The sequence below is a fragment of the Prionailurus viverrinus genome, chromosome B4, assembly GCF_022837055.1.
Source record: "Prionailurus viverrinus isolate Anna chromosome B4, UM_Priviv_1.0, whole genome shotgun sequence".
In the NCBI taxonomy this organism is placed as follows: Eukaryota; Metazoa; Chordata; class Mammalia; order Carnivora; family Felidae; genus Prionailurus; species Prionailurus viverrinus.
The window spans coordinates 131,061,395-131,087,674 of NC_062567.1; the positions used below are offsets into that span (position 1 = coordinate 131,061,395).

General features: G+C 41.8%; 1 protein-coding gene across 6 annotated transcripts in view; it reads left to right on the plus strand.

Moving 5' to 3' along the window:
• SGSM3 (small G protein signaling modulator 3) overlaps window positions 1–26,280 on the plus strand; it is a 52,091-nt gene that overhangs the window by 16,676 nt on the left and 9,135 nt on the right. For all 6 annotated transcript variants that reach the window (XM_047867829.1, XM_047867828.1, XM_047867830.1 and 3 more), the window contains 3 exons: window positions 24,499–24,618; window positions 25,071–25,156; window positions 25,620–25,686. In XM_047867829.1, the coding sequence (XP_047723785.1) occupies window positions 24,612–24,618; window positions 25,071–25,156; window positions 25,620–25,686 (160 nt within the window). In that variant the 5' untranslated portion in view covers window positions 24,499–24,611. The remainder of the gene's footprint in view (window positions 1–24,498; window positions 24,619–25,070; window positions 25,157–25,619; window positions 25,687–26,280) is intronic.

Below are 26,280 nucleotides of genomic sequence, written 5' to 3' on the forward strand. Positions count from 1 at the left end.
CCAAAAACCATGATAGTGAAAAATGATGACAGCCCCAACTGAGAAGTGACAAAGTTTGGAGAGAAACAGGAAATTTCAGAAAACATTAGGAAAGACCTAAGATTTGAAGGGTGGAGGTGGGAAGATGAAGGAGAATTCATTAATCATGAGGTCCAGTTCTGGCTGGAGAAAGTGGTGGATAGGTTGTCATGCCAGTCTCCTCAGATAGGGACCACCGGAGGGGGGCAGAGTTCATGAGGACTTCATTTGAAAGCATGGTATTTTGAGGACTGTGGCAGAGTGGTCCAGTGGGCAGCTGGATGCGCCAGCCTGAAATTTGGGGGAGAAATATGTTGTGGGATGGAAACTGGATCATCTGCTTGTAGGTGTGAACCGAAGCCATGAGAGCCCATGAGTGTGCAGGAAACTGGAGGAGGATCTAGGACAGAACATGACGGCAGTTTAAGAACTGGCAGGGGAGGAACCAGGAAAGGACTTAAGAGGAGCAGCCAGCAAGGCGGGGGGAAAACCGAAGGGTCACAACCCTTGCACACCCTGTACTGTAAGAACTAGAGTGTTGTCACCAGATCTAATGAACATCTGCTATGGATTGACCTTTAATAGATCAGGCACATACTGAGGGTGCTAATAAAGCAGAGACACAAAATGCAAAGAGGAAATGGAAATAGCTTGGCATGAGACATTTCATAGAAATAGCAAAAGTCATCTTGGAAAAAAGCTAAATGTTGTTAGACTTCCTCATACTCATTTTTATTTTTATATTGATTAAATAGGGGAGCACCTTAACCTTTCTATTCTATGGCTTTCTAAAGGTCTTTAATTTTTTTTCATGCTTGTTTGAATAGGTAACACATTCAAATAGTTCAAAATTCAAAAGGTACAAAGGGGTATTTAAGTAAAAAGTCTCTCTGCCACCCAGTTTCTCTCACAGGCAGCCTTCTAAGTCTTATGTGAAAATTTCCTCGTTTTTGTATAGATGTTTACCATTCTTGTCACTGTTTTGCTCCTTGCTTTTTTCACTTAGCAACGTATCTTGGAGCTCATTCCCTGTCAGTACATAAATAGCGGATCCATTCTCTTTTTTGACAGCTGCACACTGTTCCGTTATATAGTTGCAGTGTAACTTACTTAACCATTCCCCTACTAATGGATATTGAGGTTTTCTAATATTTTTCCATCGCAAACAATGCTGTAGGGAGTGTGCTTCTGTAGGAGTCATTTTCCTGAGGTGTGGGATAAATTTCCAGAAGTGGGAGTCGCTTGACCAAAAGTCTCCAAAGATTTTAATCCAGTTCTGCTTATTAGAGTTCCTGGCACTTAGAAAGCCTTCAGTGAGTGGTAGCTATTACGAAGATAAATGTTATAGATTGATATGTTACAGATAGTATATTAGATATGTTGTATGATATGTTATAGACAGACAGGAAAAGGGGCACCTGACACAAACCTGAGGCAGAGGGAGTGTCAGAGAGGGCTTCCTGGAGGAGGAAATGTTTGGGCTAAGCCTTGAGTCAGGTAAAGTGGAGGGTGTTGCAAGCAGAGGGAGCAGAAGAAGCCCAGCACAGGAACGTACAAAGGAGTTTGTTGTATGTGGGTATCTTCCAGGAGTTTGGTATCCCCTCCTCAAACAGTCAACACCTGCCACGGGTCAGGCCCTGGGCTAGGTACCAGATAGATACAGGGCAGATGTGTACATATATAAATTACAGTATACTATGAAATAAACAGTAGGTACAATGATTAGTTTTATCAGAGAAGGGGGGTAGAGGGCATGAAGGTTGGAAGGAAAGGTGTTCAAGGAGGTTGCATCTGAGCTAGAATTCGAAAGAATGGTCAAAGGGTGGTTTAGCTCAGTCGTTCTCAAAGTGTGTTCCCTGTACCACGGCATCAACACGGAACTTGTAAGAAAGGAACAGCCTCAGGCTCTGCTCAGACCTTCAGATGCAGAAATTTAGCTTTATGGGTAGTACCTGGCTGGCTCAGTCAGTAGAACACATGGCTCTTGATCTTGGAGTTGTAGGTTTGAGCCCCGTGTTGGGTGTAGAGATTACTTAAAAATAAAATCTTAAAAAAGAAATTCAGCCTTTTGGGTTTTGAAAAGTCCTCCAGATGATTCTGATGCACTCCACAGTTAGAGAACCACTGGTTGGGATTATTTAAGGGGAGGGAACAACATTGTAAAGTTAGGGAGCCATAAACTCTATGATATTGTCGAAAGGTAGCTTGTATTTTTATTATTATTTTTTAAAGTAGGCTTCATGCCAAGTGCAGAGCCCAACACAGGGCTTTAAACTCATGACCCTGAGATCAAGTTTTGAGCGGAGATCAAGAGTAGGATGCTTAACCATTTGAGCCACCAAGGTGCCCCTGGAATATAGCTTATATTTTCAAAAAGTAGTTATTTTATATACCAATCTAAGGAAATGAGATAAATAAAACTTTTACATTACATGATCAGCTGAAATCACTTATCTTGAAATTTTAATAAAATGGTCACAAGCCCTATAAGCCCATATTATGTGGGAATTCCAACACCCTCCCCCAGATTTTTCAAATTTAACCCATTTAATCTTCATGAAAACTCTATAAAGTAGGAATTATTATCCCTATTTTTAAACTTTTTAAAATTTATTTTTGAGAGAGAGAGAGGGACAGTGAGTGCACGAACCGGGGAGGGGCAGAGAGAGAGGGAGACACAGAATCCAAAGCAGGCTCTGGGCTCTGAGCTGTCAGCACAGAGCCCGATGTGGGGCTCGAACCTATGAGCTGGGGGTCATAACCTGAACCAAAGTCAGATGCTTAATCAGCTGAGCCACCCAGGCGCCCCAATTATCCCTATTTTTAGACCTTTCCATTGGTTATTCCCCAAACAACTTTCGAGGCTCTTAGGAGTAGGGCAGGCTTTACTGAAGATAGGGAATGGCAAAGGGGTTTTACCCTGCAGGAACACAACTTCACTTGGGGTTTAGATTGTCCTTTCCTGAAGAGGCATACTGTCCTCACCCTCCAGATCCCCCAGCCCACAGGCACACTGAGTGTTAATGTCTCATCGGTCCCTTTATTCTAAAGGATGCAGCTCCTCACCTTGTTTTTGGACTTCTCTTCCCCTCCTCTTTATAGTCTAGGCTGCCTCTAGTTCTGTTCTCTCCTGCTTCCATATTTCTGTTCATTTCTTTTGCTTGGCAATTGACGGATCTTTCAATTCTTCCGCTCCTTCAAGATTTACCTTCCACTTTAATGTGTGGAGCTTATCAAGGTATTTTTCAAAACAAAGATTAACCCCCCCCCCCAACTCTGGGAGGCATTCTGGAACCAACTATTAAAATAGCAATTCCTCACTGTGCTATAATTATAATATTGTAAAATTTTAAGTATAGGGGTCATTAGGTTAACTGCTTCAAATGGCATCATATTAAACTCTAATACGAATAATCTGTTATTAACCTAATCTCATACCTCGATTTCTATTTACAAAGCTGACACTTTATTTTTTTTTATTTTTTATTTTTAAAAAACTAAATCCAAGTTAGTTGACATAAAGTGTAATGATTTCAGGAATAGAATTTAGTAATTCATCACTTACATATAACACCCAGTGCTCATCCCAACAAGTGCCCTCATTAATGCCTCTTGGCCATTTGGCTCATCCCTCCACCCAACACCCTGCCAGCAACCCTCAGTTTGTTCTCTGTATTTGAGTCTCTCATGTTTGTCTCCCTCTCTGCTTTTATCTTATTTTTGCTTCCCTTCTCTATGTTCATCTGTTTTGTTTCTTAAGTTCCACATGAGTGAAATCATATGATATTTGTCTTTCTTGGACTTATTTTGCTTAGCATAATACACTCTAGTTCCATCCACATTATTGCAAATGGTGAGATTTCATTCTTTTTGATCGCTGAGTAATATTCCATTGTATGTGTACACACCACATCTTTATCCATTCATCAGTCGATGGATACTTGGCCTCTTTCCATACTTGGGCTATTGTTGATAGTGCTGCTGTAAACATTGGGATGCATGTGCCCCTTCAAATCAGCCTTTTGTATCCTTTGGATAAATACCTAGTAGTGCAATTGCTGGATCATAGGGTAGTTGTGTGTTTTGTTTTGTTTTGTTTTGTTTTGTTTTGTTTTGTTTGAGGAACCTCCATACTGTTTTCCAGAGTTGTTGCACCAGTTTGCATTCCCACCAACAGTGCAAAAGGGTTCCTCTTTCTCTGCATTCTCACCAACGTTTGTTGTTGCCTAAGGTGTTAATTTTAACCATTCTGACAGGTGCGAGGTGGTATTTCATTGTTTGTGGGTTTTTTTTTAATTTTTTTTAATGTTTATTTTTGAGAGAGAGAGAGACCGAATGTGAACAGGGGAGGGGCAGAGAGGGAGAGGAAGACACAGAATCCTCCAGGCTCTGAACTGTCAGCACAGAGCCCAGTGTGGGGCTCAAACTCATGGACTTCAAGATCATGGCCTGAGCCAAAGTTGGATGCTTAACAAACTGAGCCACCCAGGAGCATTGTGGTTTTGATTTGTATTTCCCTGATGATGAGTGATGTTGAACATCCTTTCATGTGTCTGTTAGCCATCTATCTGTATGTCTTCTTTGGAAAAGTGTCTATTCATATCTTTTGCCCATTTCTTCTCTAGATTATTTCTTATGGGTGTTGATTTTGATAAGTTCTTTATAGATCTTGGATACTAACCCTTTACCTGAGATGTCATTTGCAAATATCTTCTCCCATTCCATCAGTTAGTTGCCTTTTAGTTTTGCTGATTGTTTCCTTGCTGCGCAGAAACTCTTCATCTTGATGGGGTCCCAGTAGTTCATTTTTGCTTTTGTTTCCCTTGCCTCCAGAGACATGTCAAGTAAGAAGTTGCTGCAGCCGAGGTCAAAGAGGTTGTTGCCTGTTTTCTCCTCTAGGATTTTGATGGCTTCCTGTCGTATGTTTAGGACTTCCATCCATTTTGAGTTTATTTTTGTGTAAGGTGTAAGAAAGTGGTCCAGGTTTATTCTTTTGCATGTTGCTGTCCAGTTTCCCAGCACCATTTGCTGAAGAGACTGTGTTTTTTCCATTGGATATTCTTTCCTGCTTTGTCAAAGATTAGTTAGCCATAAGTTTGTGGGTCCATTTCTGGGTTCTCTATTCTGTTCCATTGATCTGAGTTTCTGTTTTTGTGCCAGTACCATACTATCTTGATGATTGCACCTTTATAATACAAAAGTTGACACTTTAGAGTAGAAAAGGCAAATCTTCAAAAATCCAAATCTTCTCCCAAATGAGACAGATTCATTAATTTCATTTAAACAATTTTCAAAGGGAGAGTTTCTCATAGAATTGTTTTTATTGCAGATTTTGCTGTTAGGTGCTCAGCTGTAACAACAGATGACTAGATAAGTCAATTACAGAATATATGGCTATAAAAACTCTGGTTACTGGGGAAATTTTTGGTAATTTAGTGCTCAGTACAGAAAAATATTTTAGAATATGTATTGTTAGAACTGTGCATATATAGAGAAAAACTAACACAGAAGGGAAGAAAATGATTTATTGGAGTAGCAGATTTGTGACAGAATTTTTTTAAATTTTGATTTCCATTAATGTTGCATAAGTACAAAAGTCAGAGAAGAGTGCAGAACTTCCCAAGAGAAACCCAGTGACTGTGTTTATACTCTAGAGATTTTCTCCTGACCTGGAACCCAAATTTATCCTGCTATAGTTTTAAGTTTATCATTTGTGTTTGTATCTGACTGTATTCTCATTGGAAAAGAATTGATTCTGTTCAGAGTGCTCAGAGGTGTTGGAAAGAAGCGCTCCTGAGCCTTGGGCTCTAACAGCCAGTGTCCCACCAGACCCCAGCTTAGGTTGTGGCTGGGGACCAGGTGCATGAACTGTGGAGAAACTCTGGGGACAGGGAAATATTTCTGTAAAAGTTTTTGGATTTGGAAATAGCATTTTCCCCTTACAGCCCACTTTACAATTGCTGTGCTTTTCTAGTCTCCTGGTTTATAAGCATCTTTTTTCCTTTAAAATGCTTTCAGTGGCGGGGTGCCTGGGTAGCTCAGTCAGTCTGACTCTTGGTTTCGGCTCGGGTCATGGTCTCACGGTTCATGGGTTTTAGCCCTGCAATGGGCTCTGTGCTGGTGGCGCAAAGGCTGCTTGGGATTCTCTCTCTCCGTCTCTCTGCTCCTCCCCTGCTCACGCTTTCTCTCTCAAAATAAATAAACTTTAAAAGAATCACTAAGGGGCGCCTGGGTGGCGCAGTCGGTTAAGCGTCCGACTTCAGCCAGGTCACGATCTCGCGGTCCGTGAGTTCGAGCCCCGCGTCAGGCTCTGGGCTGATGGCTCGGAGCCTGGAGCCTGTTTCCGATTCTGTGTCTCCCTCTCTCTCTGCCCCTCCCCCGTTCATGCTCTGTCTCTCTCTGTCCCAAAAATAAATAAACATTGAAAAAAAAAATTAAAAAAAAAAAAAAAAAGAATCACTAAAATGGTTTCCATGGCTTTGCCTTTGGAAAGTGTTGTACTTGAATATAATAGAAAGCAACTACAGCCCCAGGTGAAGTCACACCTGGGGATTTGGTTTAGGCTTTAAAAACAGCAAAACAACAACAAGGAAAAATGGTGCCTTGGAAACTTGACTGTTAAAGTGTTGTCACTTGTTTTTCCAGTGATTACTACTTAAACTACTGGGGGGAAACTTGTTACAGTAACTTGAAAAATGACAGACTTACCTGTTAGCAGCTTGGGGAGTTCCTGACTTCACAGGTTGCTGAGATGTCAGATTCATGCTGAGCAGTGTTAGTAAAGTGTTAGCTACAAATGAGAAGAGAAGGAGATCTTTTTCACAGTTATAGATAAGCTATTTCTGATATTTGCACTTTTTTTCCCACTTATGCTTTTTAAAAAAAATTTATCTCACATTTTGTTTTGTTTATTTGAGAGAGAGAGAGCGTGAGCATGAGCAGGGGAGGGGTAGAGAGAGAGGGAGAGAGAGAGAATCCCAAGCAGGGGTCGTGCTATCAGTGCAGAGCTGGACGCAGGACTCTATCTCACGAACTGTGAGATCATGACCTGAGCCGGGATCAAGAGTCGGATGTTTAACCGACTGAGCCACCCAGGTGTCCAGTTATTGTATTTTAAATCATGTACTGTCTTGATGCTGATGATTCCACTTTTCTTCTGTTCTCTCTTCAGCTCACTCTAATTGGACTGTCACCTTCACCATTAAAACTTAAAACTCTTGTCAAGATCACCAAAAACCTCCAGCTTGCAGAACCAGCGACCCATTCTCTGTCCTCTTACCACTTTACCTCTGGGTGGTACACGACACTGATTATCATCATCATCATCATCTCCTCTCCTCCTCCTCCTCCTCCTCCTCCTCCTCCTCCTCCTCCTCCTCCTCTTCCTCTTCCTCCTCCTCTTGGTTTCTACAGCACTGCACACTACTAGTGTTCCTTCTACTTCACTGGCCACCCCTCAAATCTTATTTCCTGTTCCTTTTCCTGCCTAACCTCTAAGTGTTGGGATGTTCCAGGATTTGGTTCTAGACCCCCTACTCTGCATTCTCTCCTTGGCCGGGACAGCTAGTCCTGATGATTCCCAGATTCACACCTGTAGTTTTGACGTCTGTGAACTTTATACTCATATACACAATTGCCTAATTGACATCTCCACTTAGAGAGCTAATAGGCATCTCGACTTAACATGACCAAAGCAGATCTCTTGATTTCTAAACCTGAAACTTGCTCTCCCCCATAGTCTTCCTTATCTTGATTAATAGGACCTGCACAGTTGCTCAGGTAAAAAATCTAGGAGTTGTCATTGACTCTTTATTTCTGTTATCTACCTCTCCACCTCCACATTATATCCAGAATCTAGTTACTTGTCACCATCTCAACTACTTTAGTCAGAGATACTATCTCTTTCCTGGGTAACTATAATAGCTTCTATCCTTAGGCCTCCTGTAGTTCATTCTTTACACAGCAGCCAGTGCAGCCAGTGTGATTTCTTTAAAACATGAGTCAGACCAGGTCACGCCCCTGCTCAAAGCTCTCCAGTGGCTTCCCATTAAAATAAAATCCCAGCCTCTTTACCATGGGTAGAAGGCCCCTCTGTAAGCTAGCTCCTGTCTGCCTCTCCAGAGCTGTCTGCTGTTTCCCCCCTCATCTACCTCCGACACACTAGCCTGTTGTTTCTCCAGCGTAATAAACTCTAGCTCTTTAAGACCCTTGCATGAGCCATTTCTTCTGCTTGGGCTGTCCTTCTAGGTCTCTGCAGAACTAGTTCCTTGTCATCTCTGTGGTGTCAGCTGAAATGTCATCTCCTCAGGCCTTCTCTGACCACTCCTCAAAAATAGCCTGTCTGCCCCTACCTATCACTCTGAAACCTATTATTCTGTGGGGTTTTTTTCATAGTATGTATTATTACTCTGAAATTATCTTACTCACTTATTTACTAATTGTCTTTTTCTGTCACTAATGTTAATAGCTGGCATCTACTAAGTACATACTATGTGCCAGGTATTGTAAGTATTTACTTACATTTTCTCATTTGTCATCCCCTTTTACAGATAAGGAAGCTGCAGGTTCACAGGAGCAAGAGTTTTGTCCGTCTTGTTTTATTGCTATCTCCCTAGCACATGGAACAGTGTTTGGCACATAGTGGTTGCTCAGAAAATTTTTTTGTTGATTGGATAGATGAATGAAAGACTCCCAAATTTATCTCTTTAGTTCTGACAGTTCCATGAAGATGTACACTTGTATATCCAGCCCCCTACTTATCTTCTCCAACTGGATATCTGAGAAACATTTATTTTTATTTTATTTTTTAGTTTTAATGTTTATTTTTGAGGGAGAGAGAGAGAGAGAGAGAGAGAGAGAGAGAGACTGCACAAGTGAGGGAGGGGCAGGGAGAGAGGGAAACACAGAAGCCAAAGCAAGCTGTAGGCTCCAGGCTGTCAGCACAGAGGTAGACCTCTCCCATTCCCTCTTAATTTTGTCTCTCTTGTTCATCATGTTTCAGTTATACTGAGCTCTTTTTTGTCCCTGCAAGGTCTTACCCACCTCAGAGCCTTCGGATTTGTCATTCCTTCTGTCCTATGACTCTCCACTCCTAGATCTTCGCAAGGCTAGCTTCCTGTCCTTCAGTTAGCAACCCAAACAGTACTTCAGAGATTCCTTCCTTGGATTCTGTATCACATCAGCCTTTTGTTTTATTCAGAGTACCTCCCACATTTGGGAATTCTCACTTACTTGTCCATCTGTTTATTTGTTTCTGTTTGATTTTCCCCTCTAGGCTGTAAATCATTGTTGTCCTAGCACATAACATGTGTTGGAGAAATATTTAGGGAGTGAATGACTGAAGAATTTACATATTTCTGGGTGCGCATCCTGCATTATAGTGTTTTCCTGTAATGTTAGATCATAAATAGTATCCATATTGCTTAGTCCCAATAATTAGAATTTTTATACTGTTGTGTCTGGCTTTTTTCACTAAGCATAATGTTTTTTTTCTTCTTTTATGTTACTAAGGTATAATTTACATATGATAAAATTCATTCCTTTTAGTGTACAAGTCTGCAGGCTCTGACAGATACGTACAATTACGGAATTGCCGACAATCGGGATACCGAATTTCTCTCACCCCACAAATTACCCTGTGTAACTATATAGTTAACTCTTCCCCCTACCCCCATCCTGTAGAAACTACTGGTCTGTTTTCTGTACCTATATATAGTATGCTCTTTCCAGGACGTCCTAAAGCAGGAATCCTGCCGTATGTATCTTTTTCAATCTGACTTCTTTCCTTTAGCATAATACACTTGAAGTTTGTCTGTTGTCAAGTGTGTCAGTAGTTGCTTATTTTATTTTGTTTGTTTTGCTGATTAGTAACCCATTATATGGGTTTATCACAATTCTTTATCCATTTACCAGTTAAGATATTGGGTTGTTTTCAGATTTTGGCAATCATGGATAAAGCCGCTGTAAACATTTACATACAGATTTTTTTGATGAACAAAAATTTTCATTTCACTTAGATAAATATACCCAGGAGTAGGACTGTTGGGTTGTTTTATGTTATGTTTAGCTCTATAAGAAACTTCCAAAATTACTGTACCATTTTGCATTCCCACCAACAACGTAGGGGAGTTCTAGTCGCTCTGCATCCTCATCAGCACTTGATATTGTCAGGTTTTGGTGGTGTTAGTGTTTAGCTTTTTTTTTTTTTTTTTTAACTTCAGTCATTTAATATGTGTGTGGTAATATTGTGGTTTTAATTTGCATTTCCCTAATGAGTAATGATATTGAGTATATTTCCACATACTTGTCATTTGTATATATAATTTGAAAATGTTTCTTTTTATTCATTTAAGTAGCCTCTCACCCAATGTAGGGCTTGAACTCGCAAACTCAAGATTAGGAGTCTCAGGGGGCACCTGGGTGGCTCAGTCAGGTAAGCATCTGAATTCGGTTCAGGTCATGATCTCGCAGTTCGTGAGTTGGAGCCCTGTGTCAGGCTCTGTGCTGATAGCTCAGAGCCTGGAGCCTGCTTCGGATTCTTTATCTCCCCCTCTCTCTGCCCCTCCTCTGCTTGCACTTTGTCTCTCTCTCTCTCTCAAAAATAAATAATAGACATTAAAAAAAAAAAAAAAAGATCAGGAGTCTCCTGCTCTTCCAACTGAGCCAGCCAGCTGCCCTTAAAAACGTTTCTGTTTGAATCTCTGCCCCTCCTTTTTTAAATTGGGTTGCTTGTTTTTTTGCTTACTGAGTTTTGAGAATTCCTAATAGTCTAGATACATGTCCTTAATCAGATATGTGATTTGAAAACATTTTCTACCGTTTGTGGCTTTGATTTGTTAAAGTCCAATTTATCACCTTTTTTCTTTGATATATCATGCTTTTAGAGTAAAATCTAAGTAATCTTCACCTAATCAAGGTCATAAACATTTTTTCCTGTTTTCTTCTAGAAGTTTTAGTGTCCAGGGAATCCAGCTGACTCAGTCCATAGAGCATGCAACTCTTGATCTCGGGGTTATGAGTTTGAGCTCTGTGTTGGGCCTAGAGCTTACTTAAAAAAAAAAAAAAAATAGAAGTTTTAGTGTTGGGTTTTACATTTAGGTCTGCGATCCATTTTGAGTTAATTTTTTGTATGTGGTGTGAGGTATGGATTAAGGTTAATTTTTTACAGATGGCTGTCCAGTTTTTTTAGGACCATTTGTTGCAAAGACTCTTCTTTCTCCATTGGATTGCATATGTATTTTTGCTGAAAATTAATTGCATTCATTTCTATGGCTGCCATAGTAAAATATCACAAACTGTCTGATTCGGAACGACAGTAATATTATTTCACAATTTTGGAGGCCATAAGTCTGAAATCAAGGTGTCATTAGGGCCATGCTTATCCTGCAGCCTGTAGAGGAAGGATCCTTCCTTGCCTCTTCCAGCTTCTGGTAGCCCCAGATGTTTGTTGGCTTGTTACAGCGTAATTCTAGTCTCTGCTTCACATAGTGTTCTCCCTGTGTCTCTTCACATTGTCTTACCTCTCTGTAGGTCTGTGTCCACATTTTTATAAGGACAACGGTCATATTGAATTAGGGCTCACCTTAATGATGTCATCTTAAGTTGGTTAAATTAGTAAAGACCCAGTTTCCAAATAAGGTCACATTCTGAGGTATCGAGGGTTGAGACATCAACGTACCTTTTTTGGGGAAACACAGTTTAACCATAACATTAATTGGCAATATGTATGGGTCTATTTCTGGATTGCCTGTTTTGTTCCATTGTTTTATGTGTTTGTCCTTTTGCCAGTGCCACACCGTACTGCAGCTTTATAATGAGTATAGAAATAAAGTAGTGTGAATTCTCCAGCTTTATGCTTTTTTTTCTAAAATTTTTTTAATGTTTATTTTTGTGAGAGAGAGAGTGCAAGCAGGGGAAAGGCAGAGAGAGAGGAAGACACAGAATCTGAAGCCAGTTCCAGGCTCTGAGCTGTCAGCACAGAGTCCGATGCAGAGCTTGAGCCCATGAACCGTGAGATCATGACCTGAGCCGAAGTCAGACACTTAACCAACTGAGCCACCCAGGCGCCCCTCCAGCTTTCTGCTTTTTGAAAATTGTTTTGAGTATTCTGATTCCTTTGCTCATTCATTTAAATTTTAGAATCAACTTGTCAATTTCTCCAAGAAATCCTAGGATTTTGATTAGAATTATGTTGCATCCTTTCCTTGTTCCCAGTCTTAAGGGTAAAGCATTCAGTCTTTCATCATTAAGATGTTAACTGTAGGGGCACCTGGTTGTCTCAGTCGGTTGAGCGTTTGACTCTTGATTTCAGCTCAGGTCATGATCTCACAGTTTTGTGGGTTCGAGCCCCGCATCAGGTTCTGCACTCGCAGTGTGGAGCCTGCTTGGGATTCTCACTCTCCCTCTCCCTCTGCCCTTCCCCCACTCTATCTGTCTCAGAATAAAAAAGTAAATAAATAAAAATAAATAAATAAATAATATATTTATATGTATAATAATATATTTATATCATTTGTTATTTATATATTATATATTATAATATATTAATATGTAATATGCAATATATTAATATATAATATAATCAATATATATCATATATATTTTATATATTTATATATATTTATATATTATTTATATATATAAAATAATATTTTTATAAAAATAAATACATAAATAAATACATAAAAAATAAATAACTGTGGGATTAAAAAACATTTTTTTTTAATGTATTTTTGAGGGACAGAACGCAAGCAGAGGAGGGGCAGAGAGAGAGGGAGACAGAACCTGAAGCAGGCTCCAGGCTCCAAGCTGTCAGCCCAGAGCTCAATGTGGGACTTGAGCTCATGAACCATGAGATTGTGACCTGAGCCAAAACCAAGAGTTGCTGCCCAGGCTCCCCAACTGTAGGATTTTTGTAGATCTCCTTTATTAAGTGAAGTTTTCTTCTATGACTAGTTTATTGAGATTTTTTTTTAAATCATGAATGGATATTGCCTTTTATCAAATATTTTTTTCTGTATCTGTTGAGATAAACATAGTTTTTCTTCTTTAGGCTGTTGCTACACTTAATTACATTGATTGATTTTTAAATATTGAACATGTCTTGCATTCCCAAGACAAATCCCAATTGGTCTTGATGGTGTTGTTCTTTTTATGCATTGTGGAACTTACATGAAATGTTCATAATATTCTCTTATTATCTTTTTACTGTTTCTGGGATCTGTAGTGATATATCCTCTTTCATTCCTGATATTGGTAATCTCTGTCTTCTCACTTTTTTCAGAGGTTTATTGATTTTATTGATCTTCGCTAAGGAGCAAATTTTAGTTTCACTGATTTTTCCTCTATATTTTTGTGTCCACTTCACTGATTTCTGTTGTTATCTTTGTTATCTATGACTCCCCCCCCCCACCCCGTTCTTCTGCATACTTTGCATTAAATTCACCAGTAAATTCAACAACTTAAACAATGGACAGATTCCTTGAAAGTGCACAAACTACCAAATCTCACTCAAGAAGAAAAAGATAATCTGAATCACCTCATCACTATTAAATAAATTGTAGTTGGAAACCTTTCCACAAAGAAAACTCCAGGCACAGAAGATTTCATTGGTGATTTTTACTTAACATCTAAGGAAGAAGTAATACCAGCTTCTACACAAACTCTTCCTGAAAATTGAAAGGGAGGGACTACTTTCCAAATCATCCTATAGCAAATATTGTCCTGACATCAATACCAAAAAAGGTGTTACTAGGAAAGAAAACAGATCATATGTCCTTTATCAGCATAGATCCAGACATTCTCAACTTAGTTTTAGCAAATTGCATTCCACAATGTATAAAAGGGAGAATGCATTGTGATGACCCAGTGGGATGAGCTTCAGGTATTCCTCATTTTCCTTTCAGGTTTTTCTTTTGCCAACCCTGGGTACTTTCCTCACACACATGCTGTGACCAGTATTCAGATGAAGATTGGGAACACCCTCTGCAGATTTCTGGAGTTCTTTGCAAGTTCTGTGCAAGCCTCCCTTCTCCATGTCTTTGCTCTCCTTTGGCCTCCTCTAGCTCTCCACTCTGTGTCCTGGGCCAGCCGGCAAACTATCCAGGTGGGAACTGGGATGATGATTTGTTTTCTCTGTCTCAGGGCTCACTGTCCTGTGCTGCCTGTCTTCCAATGTCTGAAAACCATTGTTTCATGTATTTTTCTGTTTTAGCTCAAGTTGGGAAAGTAAATCCAATCCTTGTAACTGTCTTGGCCAGATGTGGAAGTCCATAGTTGGAATTTGAAATGATTGAGTCACATTTTATTGTGTCATTATATCAAAATGCTGAAGTAAACATTTTCATGCACATACTGTTTTGCTTCTATTGAATTAAAAAAAAATTTTTTTTGATGTTTATTTATTTTTGAGAGAGACAGAGACAGAATGCGAGTGGGTTGGGGCAGAGAGAGAGGGAGACACAGAATCTGAAGCAGGCTCCAGGCTCTGAGCTGTCAGCACAGAGCCCGACGTGGGACTCAAACCCACGAGCTATGAGATCATGACCTGAGCCGAGGTCGGACGCTCAACCAACTGAGCCACCCAGGCGCCCCTATTGAATTGTTTCTTTACATTTCCAGGAGGAACTTACTGGATCAAAGAGTATGAAAATATTTATGGGTATTCCATTCCCAAGGGAACATACCAATTTATAGCAATTCATGAGTGAACTAATTTTTTTTAAGTTTATTTATTTTGAGAGACAGAGAGAGGAGGGTCAGAGAAAGAGGGGGACAGAGTATCCAAAGTGGGATCTGTGTTGACAGCAGAGAGCCCAATGCAGTGTCCGAACTCACGAACCATGAGATCATGACCTGAGCCTGTCAGACACTTATCCGACTTAGCTATCCAGGTGCCCCAAACTAATTTTCTTTCACAAAACTAGTTTTTACAGCATTGAGTATTTTATTTCATCATTATTTTTTTAAGTAGGCTCCATGTCCAGTATGGGGCTTATGATAATCGAGACCAAGAGCCACATGTCCTATTGACTGAGCCAGCCAGGCACCTTGAGTATAGTGTTGTATTGTATTGTATTGTATTGTATTGTATTGTATTGTATTGTATTTATTTATTTATTTATTTATTTATTTATTTATTTATTTATTTAAAGATTTTATTTATTTTAAGAGAGTGTGTACACATGCACGAGCAGGGGAGGGGCAGAGAGAGAAGGAGAGAGAATCCCAAGCAGGCTTCCCACTGTCAGTGCAGAGCCTGATGTAGGTCTCGATCTCACATGACCTGAGATCATGACCTGAGCTGAAATCAAGAGTCAGATGCTTAACTGACTGAGCCACCCAGGCGCCCCTGAGTATTATATTTAAAAAAATAGTTTTATGGGGGCATCTGGGTGGCTCAGTCAATCATTGAGTGTCCATCTCTTAATTTTGGCTCAGGTAATGATCTCAAAATTCGTGGGTTTGTGCCCCATGTCAGGCTCTGCCCTGACAGCATGGAGCTTTCTTGGGATTCTCTCTTTCTCTCTGTCCCTCCCTTGCTCATGCTCTCTCTCTCTCTCCCTCAAATAAACTTAAAAAAATAGTTTATGTACATATATATGTAAATACGTATAGTTATACATATATATATATATATATATATATATATATTCATGTGTGTTTGTATGTATATGAATGCTTCCATCACCAAAGGGTCTGATCTCCTTGGCTCTCTGGGTCTCAAATTCAAAACCTTCGAGAAGGGATTTATTAGGCTATTTTGGGAAAGACACTCATGCCTGGTCTCATCATGTTTGGCAATAGCTGTTGAGTTGTATGATTGGTCCATTTCACATCTGTGTTCACCCAGAACCGATCAACTAGGGTCAGAGAGATGAAGTCACATAAATGTAAACAGCTTCCCAGAATTATGTAGATGGAAAAAAGTGAGTAAGGGAAGCAGTTTCAACAGTTTGGGGTTAGTGTGGTTGGGAGGTTGCTATTTTCCAGACCCCCAGAAGAAGGGAGAATATGGCATAAATAAAATACCAGTTATTACCATGGTATGAAATGTTTTTACTTTTTTTTTTCTATTTACTTTTTTTTTCATTTGCTGTTGTTCTTTCATTCGTCTTATTTCTCTAACATGTTAGATAAATGTTTATTGAGAGACTTCTGAGTGCCAGGGATACAGAGGGAAGCAAGATGCAGTCTAGTTTTGTGGGGTCAGTTGGCCAAAAAAGAAAAAGGGATAAAAATGCTATGGGATAAGTGCTGTGATAGGCTTATTCACAAGGCTTTATAGGAGCACAGGGAGAGAACCTCAGCTAAAGGCAGGGAAGAGACATGAAGGTATATTAGTTATCTTGGATGCATACACATCACCCTGAAACTTAGTGGCTTAAAACAAAAATAATCATTTATTATCTCTTACAGTTTCTGTGGGTCAGAAATTCAGGAGCATCTTGGTTGGGAGATTGTGGCTCATGAGAGGAGGGAGTCTCTTATGACATTGCTGTTAGATGTTGGGCTGGAGCTGCAGTCATCTGAAAGCTTGGGACTAGGGGATCTGCTTCCAAGGTGGCTCACTTAAGTGGCTTGCGAAGTTGGTGCCTCTCCAAGGGGCTTCTTGGGTGTCCTCACAGCATGGCAGCTGACTTCCGCCGGAGCAGGTGATACAAGAGACCAAGGTGGAAGCTGCAATGCCATCTATGGCCTATCCTTGGAAGTTATACATGGTTACTGCTGCTGTATTGATTGGTCTCAGAGGTTAGCTGGAGTTCAGTGTGGAGAGGACCTACACAAGGATGTGAATACCAGGAGGTGGAATCATTTGGGGCCATCTTGGAGGCTGGTTACTACAGAAGGCTTCTTTCTATGACAACGTGTTTTTTCAGTCGAGTTGTTATAAATAGGAGTCTACCTGACAAAAGGAGAAGACCACTATGCACTAAAGAATGGAGACATTTGGGCAGCTGATAGGGGTAGACCAGCATCACTGTAGTGTAAGGTAGATGTGGGGAGAGAGAGGTAGAAGCAGGTGGTGTAGGACCTTGTGTTGTTAGAGAATGTGGCCCTTATTCTAGGTGTGAGTTAAGCAGGAGATCAGGGATCAGATTTACATTTCAGAAAGATAATGTTGGCAGAAGGAAGCAGCTGGAAATAGGAGCCTGGAGCTTGGGGGAAAGGTGTCTTGGGGGAAAGGTGTCCTCAGAGGAAAGAGTGGTTGTGAAGCTTGGACAGCGCATGAGGTTGCCGGAATAGCTCTGAGTAAGGAAAGCAAGGGCCGAGGGTGGAGCCCACATACATTTTAGAGGTATGCTGAGGAAGAGAAGCCAGTAAGAAAAACCAGTAAGAATCCCAATGTTTCTGTACCCTACCTTGAGAAAAGTACTCAAAATATTTTCCAATAAAATGTTCATGTACCACTGATCATTTATTGTCTGATTTTTTTATTGAAGTATAGTTGACATACAATGTTATATTAGTTTCAAGCGTACAACATAGCGATTAGACAAGTTGCACATGTTATGCTGTGCCCACCACAAGTGTAACTACCATCTGTCATACATCACCATTACAATACCACTGACTGTGTTCCCTGTGCTGTACTTTCCATCCCCATGACTTATTCATTCCATAGCTGGAAGCCTGCATTTCTCACTCCCCTTCCCCCATTTTGCCCACCCCCTCACCTCTCTCACCTCTGGCAACCAACAATTTGTTCTCTGTATTTATGGGTCTGTTTCTGCTTTCTGTCTGTTTGCTTGTTTTGTTTTTTAGAGTCCACATAAAAGTGAAGTCATCTGATATTTGTCTTTCTCTGGCTTATTTCACTTAGTGTAATACCCTCTAGGTCTCTCCATGCTGTCACAAATGGCAAGATCTTATCCTTTTTATGGTTGAGTAGCAGTCCATTGTGTGTGTGCATGTGTGTGAACAGTACATCTTCTTCTTCTTCTTTTTTTTTTTAAGAGAGAGAGGGAGCATGTATGAGTGGGAGAGGGGCAGAGAGAGAGGGAGAGAGAGAATCCTAAGCAGGTCCATGCCTAGCATGGGGCCTGACACAGGGCTTGATCTCATAACCCTGTGATCATGACCTGAGCTGACATCAAGAGTCAGACACTTAACTGACTGAGCCACCCAGGCACCTCAGTATCATCTTTATCCATTCATCTGTCGATGGACATCTGAGTTGCCTATCTTGGCAATGTAAATAATGCAAATAATGCAGTAAATATAGGAGTGCATATATCTTTTTTTAAATGTTTTTTAACGTTTATTCATTTTTGAGAGACAGAGCACGAGTGGGGTAGGGGCAGAGACAGAGGGAGACACAGAATCTGAAGCACTTCAGGCTCTGAGCTGTCAGCACAGAGCCTGACGTGGGGCTTGAATCCACGAACTGTGAGATCACGACCTGAGCCGAAGTCAGGCGCTTAACCGACTGAGCCACCCAGGTGCCCCTGCATATATCTTTTCAAATGAAATTTTTTGTTTTCTGTGGATAAATATCCAGTAGTATAATTATTGGATCATACAGTATTTCTATTTTTAATTTTTTGAGGAACTTCCATACTGTTTTCCACAGTGGCTGCACCAGTTTGCATTTGCATCAATACTGCAGGAGCATTCCTTTTTCTTTTCTTTTCTTTTTTTTTTTTAATGTTTTTTATTTATTTTTGAGACAGAGAGAGACAGAGCATGAGCAGGGGAGGGTCAGAGAAAGAGGGAGACACAGAATCCGAAGCAGGGTCCAGGCTCTGAGCTGTCAGCACAGGGCTCGACGTGGGGCTCGAACTCACGAACTGTGAGATCATGACCTGAGCTGAAGTCCGACGCTTAACCGACTGAGCCACCCAGGCGCCCCGAGCATTCCTTTTTCTCCACATCCTCGCCAACACTTGTTATTTTTCTTGTCTTTTTGATTCTACCCATTCTGACAGATGTAAGGTGGTATCTCATTGTGGTTTTGATTTACATTTCCCTGATAGTGATGTTAAGCATCTTTTTGTTTGTCTGTTGGTCGTCTGTATGCTTTCTTTGGAAAAATGTCTATTCAGGTTCTCTGCCCATTTTTAATTCATATTATTTGCCTTTTTTTGTGTGTTCAGTTGTGTAAGTTCTTTATATATTTTGGATACTAGCCCTTTATTGCATATATCATTTGCAAGTGTCTTCTCTCATTCAGTAGGTTGCCTTTTCATTTTATTGATTGTTTGCTGTTCAGTAGTTTTTTTTTTTTTTTAATTTTTTTTAACGTTTATTTATTTTTCAGACAGAGAGAGAGCATGAACGGGGGAGGGGCAGAGAGAGAGGGAGACACAGAATCAGAAGCAGGCTCCAGGCTCTGAGCCATCAGCCCAGAGCCCGACGCGGGGCTCGAACTAATGGACCACGAGATCGCGACCTGGCTGAAGTCGGACGCTCAACCGACTGAGCCACCCAGGCGCCCCACAGTAGTTTTTTATTTTGTGTAGTCCCAATAGTTTTATTTTTGTGTTTGTTTCTCTTACCTCAGGGGACCTATCTAGAAAAATGTTATTACTAAGGCCAATTTCAGAGAAATTACTGCCTGTGTTTTCTTCTAGGAGTTTCATGGTTTCATGTTTCACATTTAGATCTTTAAGATTTTACTTTTTTTTTTAATGTTTATTTATTTTTGACAGAGAGAGAGAGAGACAGAGCATGAGCGGGGGAGGGGCAGAGAGAGAGGGAGACACAGAATCCTAAGCAGGCTCCAGGCTCCCAGCTGTCGGCACAGAGCCCAACCCGGGGCTCGAACTCACAGACTGTTGAGATTGTGACCTGAGCTGAAGTTGGACGCTCAACCCACTGAGCCACCCAGGCGCCCCTAAGATTTTACTTTTTAAAGCGTCTGTAGTAGCTACATTATCCTCTTACACCAGCCTTTCTTGGACTTCCCTGCCCTTGCACCTCTCCCTCCCAATTAGTTGTTACCAGTAGTTTTCGGTGTCCTATCATTTTTTCACAGAGAAAAACAGCCTTCGTGATCTCAGCCCCTTTAAAATACAAATATTTCTGCTTTTGCTGCTCTGGGCTTTCGTGTTCCCTGGCAAATGTATGACCACCTCTGCAATTGTGGCAACCCTACTGTATTGTCAAGAAAACTAGGATAGAAGGTCAAGAGTGGAGGAAGGACAAAATCTCCTTCCTAACACACACAGATTTACAGGTTCATCTCAGTCTTTGCTTTGTGAACAAAATTTGCCTTTCAGGAAATTGTAGGATTTGCAAACTAGGGAGAAATATACTGGAGGCAGAGTAAAAAGATTCCTTTAAGCATGTAAATTTAATTAAAAAGAAATCCTTCCGTGGCACCTCAAAGTTTTTGCATCAATCCTGTTTTTCAAAAGTTTCTTTCTGCCTCTGTACCCCTGTGACAACAGCGGGGCAGCTGGTGACGTGGCTAAGTTCTTAGCTGCTTCCACCAACTCCCAGATGGCTGCTTTCAGGAAGTTGCCATAGTGACCAGAGGCAGGAAAAACCTGCCTGCCCAGCTTAGCAATATCATATCCGGCTTCTACTGGGAACTTGGAGACTCAAGGGCAGTTGGCGGGAGATGTGGCATATGCATATTATTGCAGAGCCTCTTTAAATTTTTTTTTCAATTTTTTTTATTTATTTTTGGGACAGAGAGAGAGACAGAGCATGAATGGGGGAGGGGCAGAGAGAGAGGGAGACACAGAATTGGAAACAGGCTCCAGGCTCTGAGCCATCAGCCCAGAGCCCGACGCGGGGCTTGAACTCCCGGACCGCGAGATCGTGACCTGGCTGAAGTCGGACGCTTAACCGACTGCGCCACCCAGGCGCCCCTTGCAGAGCCTCTTTAAAGTGTATTTAGAATTTGACCATTTCTTGCCGGTCCCACTGTAGTGAAGCCAACATCATTCCCACCAGTGGCACTCCTGCCTCTGCGCGGCAGCCAGAGAGCTTTTAAAACCTAAGTCAGATTCAGGTTCCCCTCTGAGCAGAACCCTGCTGTGATGTCCCAACTCCCTGAGAATAAGATACAAAGTCTGCACACACTGTCAGGCCCACTGTGACTCCTGCCGTGTCTCCTACTCAGGTTTGCTCTTGCTCTTCCTTCCTGGTCCCCAGCCTGCTGGCTGCCTTGCTTCTGCTTCAGCCTTCCAATTATGTTCCTGCCTCAGAGGCACCAGCTGTTCCTTCTGCCTGTCTCCCTTTTCCCTCAGATAGGACTTGATCCTTCACTTCCGTCTTTAGTCTTTGCTCAGATGTCCCCTTATCCTCAAAAGTGTTTTTCTGACCACTTTATTATACATAGCCTCTCTCTTCTATACTCTCTACACGTTACCTTGATTTATTTTTCTTACAATACTGAAGTTGTCATGATCTGGCTCAGCTATTTCTGTGTTTTTTGTCTGATTCTCTACTGTAACGTAACAGCTGGGACTTGGGATTTTTGCTGTTGCATCTCAGCCTTTAGAACCACGCCCGGCATGCCCGGGGACGCCTGGTGGCTCAGTTGTTAAGCATCCGACTCTTGGTTTCTGCTCAGGCCATGATCTCATGCTTCATGGGAATGGCCCTGCTCCAGGCTCTAGCACAGAGCCTGCTTGGGATTTTCTCTTTCCCTCTCTCTGCCCCACCCCCGCTTGTGCTCATTCTCTCTCTCAAAATAAGTAAACTTAAACAAAACAAAACAAAAAACATGCCTGGGTTGTGGTGGTGCTCAGTAAACGCTTGTTGAGTGAATGAATGAGTGGGAGGCAGGTCAAGGTCGGAATTGTCTCCCTGGCTCTCCACAGCTGGAGACAGCTCATTTCCTCCACTGTAAGCAACACCCGCTTCCTTCACACTTTCTCTGTTCCTCCAGAAAAAAACAACCAAATCACTACCTCTGTGGTGTCAGTGATGAGGATGGTGGTGCTGATCTAGCTGGTGGCCGTGTGACATCAATGCACCAGGCCAGATGGGAGGTAGCATGGTTTTGTAGGAGGCTACATTATTGGAGTCTGTTTGGAAAACTGTACGTGGGTCTTTTGTAGGCTAATTTTTTCTGTATAACGAATAGAGGCATCTACTTCAAAACATGTTACAAGGATTAAATGATGACATGATTTTAAAACTTCTCAGTCCCTTTAATGTAAAAATATGTAATGTTCTATCCAGCACAAAACTCTGATTGAAACCAGGCCCTACATATCTGTTACACTGAAGGAGGACATTCGGTTCTCATTACCGTCCTTGAGCAGAACAGGCAAGGCTAGGACAGCTGACCTGTTAGGGAAGCAGGTTCTGCCATCTGGCTCTCAGTGGAGCTTGTCTGGAAGCAGCTCTCCCAGTTGGGCAGCAAGGCCTCCCTGAGGGGCATTTAGGCCAAATGTGGCATGGTCAGGGTGAGTCTGAGGCAGGGGTGGAGGTTAGTGACCAGTTGAGCTGCACTTACTAGCTACGAGATGACTCTTGCCCCCAGATTTGCAGATAGGTCTTTGAAGAGAATGGGGACTTTTTTCACATGGCCACTGTGAGCATAGGCTCGAGCTAAGGCACCTATGGGGTGATGTTTTCTCAAAAGTTCCCTTTGCTTTTCTTTTTTGCTTCTTTCTCAGTCACCTGACCCTTCTGGCCTACCAGAATTCTGTGGCAGAGAGCCTGGAGAAGTTCTGTGGGCCAGAACAGCAATGGCCACCTGAAAAATTGACAAAAGCAGATGTTTCTTTTAGGTCTGGGTCTGGGTGAACATGATTTAAAAAACTGGAAGGCAGCTTGTCCTAAAATATTTCAGCCGACTCTCCGTATTGCTACTTCCTTTTTATTTCACAGAGTCCAAGCCTTTCATTCCATAGTTGGAAATAAAAGGCTTCATATTCAGAAAAGGCTGAAGAAGCTATTCCAGAAAATGCATTTCTGTTGAAGCTCAAGTAATAACAGATTCTTTTTAGATCTAATAGGAGCAGGTTAGAAATGGGAAGTTAGAAATTGAGAGGACACGCCAGACAATGGCTTTTTCTTATTTTTAAAAATTGAAATATAATTCACATGCTATAAAATTTACCATTTTTAAAGTGTACAGTTCAGTGGTTTTAGTGTTTCATACTGTTGTGCAACTGTCACCACTATCCCATATTCCGGAACATGTTTCTTCTCCCCAAATGGAAACCCTGTTAGCAGTCACTCTGCAGTCCCACTGCTCCCCCCATCCCCAAGCTTGGCACTCACTACCCTATTTTCTACCTATGCATTTGCCTTTTCTGGACATTTCACTTGAATAGAATCCTACAGTATTCATCCTCTTGTGAGCGGCCTCCTCCCTGAGCGTAATATTCTCATGGTTCGTTGATAGGGCCGCACGTATCAAAACTTCACTTTCCTTTTTACAGCTAAAGAGTTTTCTGTTGTATGGACAGTCCATACATTTTGTATAGCCATTCGTGAGTTGGCTTTTTTCTCCTTTTTGGCTAAAATGAATAATGCTGCGGTGAACATCCCTGTACAAGTTTCCGGGTGGACATGCTTTCATTTCTCTTGGGTGAATAACTATAGGAGTGGAATTACTGGTCATGTGGGAACTCCGTGTTTACCTTTTTGACAAACTGCCAGACTGTTTGCAACAGCAGCTGCTTAATTTTATATTTTAAGTCCCACCAGGGATGTGTAAGGTTCCACTTTCTCCACGTCCTTGTCAGCACTTTCTTTTTGTTACAGCCATCTTAGTGGGTGTGAGGTGGTATCTCATTAAGGTTTTGATTTGCATTTCCCTGATGAGCAGTGATGTCCAGCGCCTTTCACTTGCTCTTTGGCCACTAACATCTCTTTTGGGGGGAAATGTATATGTGGATCTTTTGCCCATTTTGTCTTTTTTATTGTTGAGTCCTCATTTTGTGAGAGGACAATAAAAGGGAGGGAGGCAGGAGTTTCAGTGGCAGCAGGAGAGATCTAAATTAGATTGCGGTCTCTTGGTTTCCCAGCTGCAAGGCTGGTGACAAATATGGTAAAGCTGGACGGCTGGGTGATGTTGTAAATGTCAGTATTGAGGTGAATTAGAGGCATTGATCCAGAAGCTAATTTGTGTTCTACTGAATGGTTCCTCAAAGATTCTGGCTCGGGGAAACTGATTCATGGAGGTTTGGGTGGTGGCTGGTTTTCTCTTTTCTCTCTTCTCTTCTCTTCTCTTCTCTTCTCTTCTCTTCTCTTCTCTTCTCTTCTCGGAAGAAATATGTGCCTGAGCCTAGGGCATCCGGAAGTCTGTATATAGGATTCCCTCCTTTAACAACAGTGGGAACTGAGTGGACACTCCCCTTGGCTCACAGAACTGTTGAAAACATCAACAGCTGCTTCAGAACATATCCTGTGTCCCCTCTCAGATGAAATGGTCAGAATAGGAACCTTTTCTTTCAAGTGTGACTTTTCCTTCTCACTGCCCCTCAGCCAGCAAAATCACAGTGGTGGGTAGAAAAGACACCCAGCAGAGGGGCTGCATTAGAATGACTTTCCCCTCTGCTCTCCTTCTAGGCCAAATGTTTCTGGACCAGATGAAGCCTGAGGAGCCTTCCAGCTGTATGATAATAGGCTAGGAAGCCTTCTGAGTGTAGATTTGCTGAAGACTTGCCCTGCCTCTCTGCACAATGTCAGGTGGGAGGCAGGCCCGGGGCTGGAGATGGGTGAGAGGCTGCCCAGAGGGAGGGGAGGGTCTCACTTGGGAGGGCCATCCAGTGGAATGGAAACAGGCAGACCTTTGAGGGTAAGAGTGGGAGAAAGGAGGAGGTCCTCCTGCGGGTCATATAGGATTACCATAACTTTGCTCAGATCTCCAGTATCCCCGAACCTCACACTTGGGTGGAGGAAGAGCCAAGGAGATGAAATTTGGTTATGTTTTGTAACATGTGGCTTTTTTTCTTTTCCTTCCTCCAGAAAGTTGCTCATCTAGGTCTCTTCCCCTCCCTCACCATCCCACTTCAGATGGTGCAGTCCCTTTGCTGTTGGGCGCCCTTGTTGGGGGGAGTGGGGGAGATCCCAACTTGAATTTTTCCCTGGAATGCTCTGAATTTTCTTCGTCTCCTATTCCTGGTCCTCCTCGATTTTAGGAAGCCACACACCTTCTGCCAGTGGCCCCTTCTCAGCCCTGACTCCAAGCATGTGGCCCCAGGAGATCTTGGCCAAGTCCACGCAGGTACAGCTCTGCTCCCAGGCTGTGGCGCCAAAGGGAACCTACTGCTGTAGCTTCCTGGGAGTGGGTAGCCACACTCCTGTGGTCATTCAGGCTCAGAAGCCACCATCAGACATGGCATCTTAGCTCTATGTCCTCTGGGAATCAGTCATTAGGTCGGAGGAAAAGTATTATGGCATCGTGTGCCCGTGTTATTAGGATGCAGAGATGCATAAAATCTGTTTCTTACCCTGATCTTATTATCTTTGACCTCTAAGGAGAACAAGGAAAATGCTAGGCCAGTTTGAGAGGGTGGTGGCCCCTGTAGCTGAGTGATAACCACAGAGGGTTCAAGGAAGGGTGGCCTTCGATCTGAGTCTTGAATGCCAGTAGAATTTCAACAGACAGCAATGTAGGTGGCATTTTACAGAATTTGTGGTGCCAGACCTGTGGCCATACAACTGACTCTTCCTCATCGTGGTTCTAGAAGGAAGAGTCAGTGGAGCAACCAGAGTTCTTCTATGATGAGTTCGGTTTCCGCGTGGACAAGGAAGGTAAGATGGAGCCCCTGGTGTAATCTTGCTGGTGTCTCTTGTAATCTTGTTGGCGCCTGGAGCTCCAGCTCTGGTGACTCTCACTGTGCAGCTGTGACCCGGGCTCTGGGTGTTTCACCTGCTTCTTCATCAACAGTGCTGCATGCTGTTACAAGTATATGGAAACTTCTGATTTTTTAAAACTTAGATTAATTTTATTGATCTTCACATCTGATAATAAAAGCAATAATGTTCATTTAGTGAAATTGAAAAATACAGCAAAGTATAAAGATAAAAACAAAGTGACTCCTAATCCCACAACCTAAATATAATTGCTGATATTTTAGTTTATTCCTTTCCTGGTTTTGTGTGTGTGTCTTTATATACTTTTCATAACTAAAATTATGTCATCTATTCATTTTTTATATTGCTTGTATAGCATTCCTTCTGTTAGTTAAGACTTATTTTTTTTTAAGTTTATTTAGTGTGTGTGTGTGTGTGTGTGCGTGCGTGTGTGCGTGCGCCCGCACACACACACGGGAGGGGCAGAGGGAGGGACAAAAAGAATCCTAAGCAGGCTCTAGGGGCACCTGTACCCCAATGTTTATAGCAGCA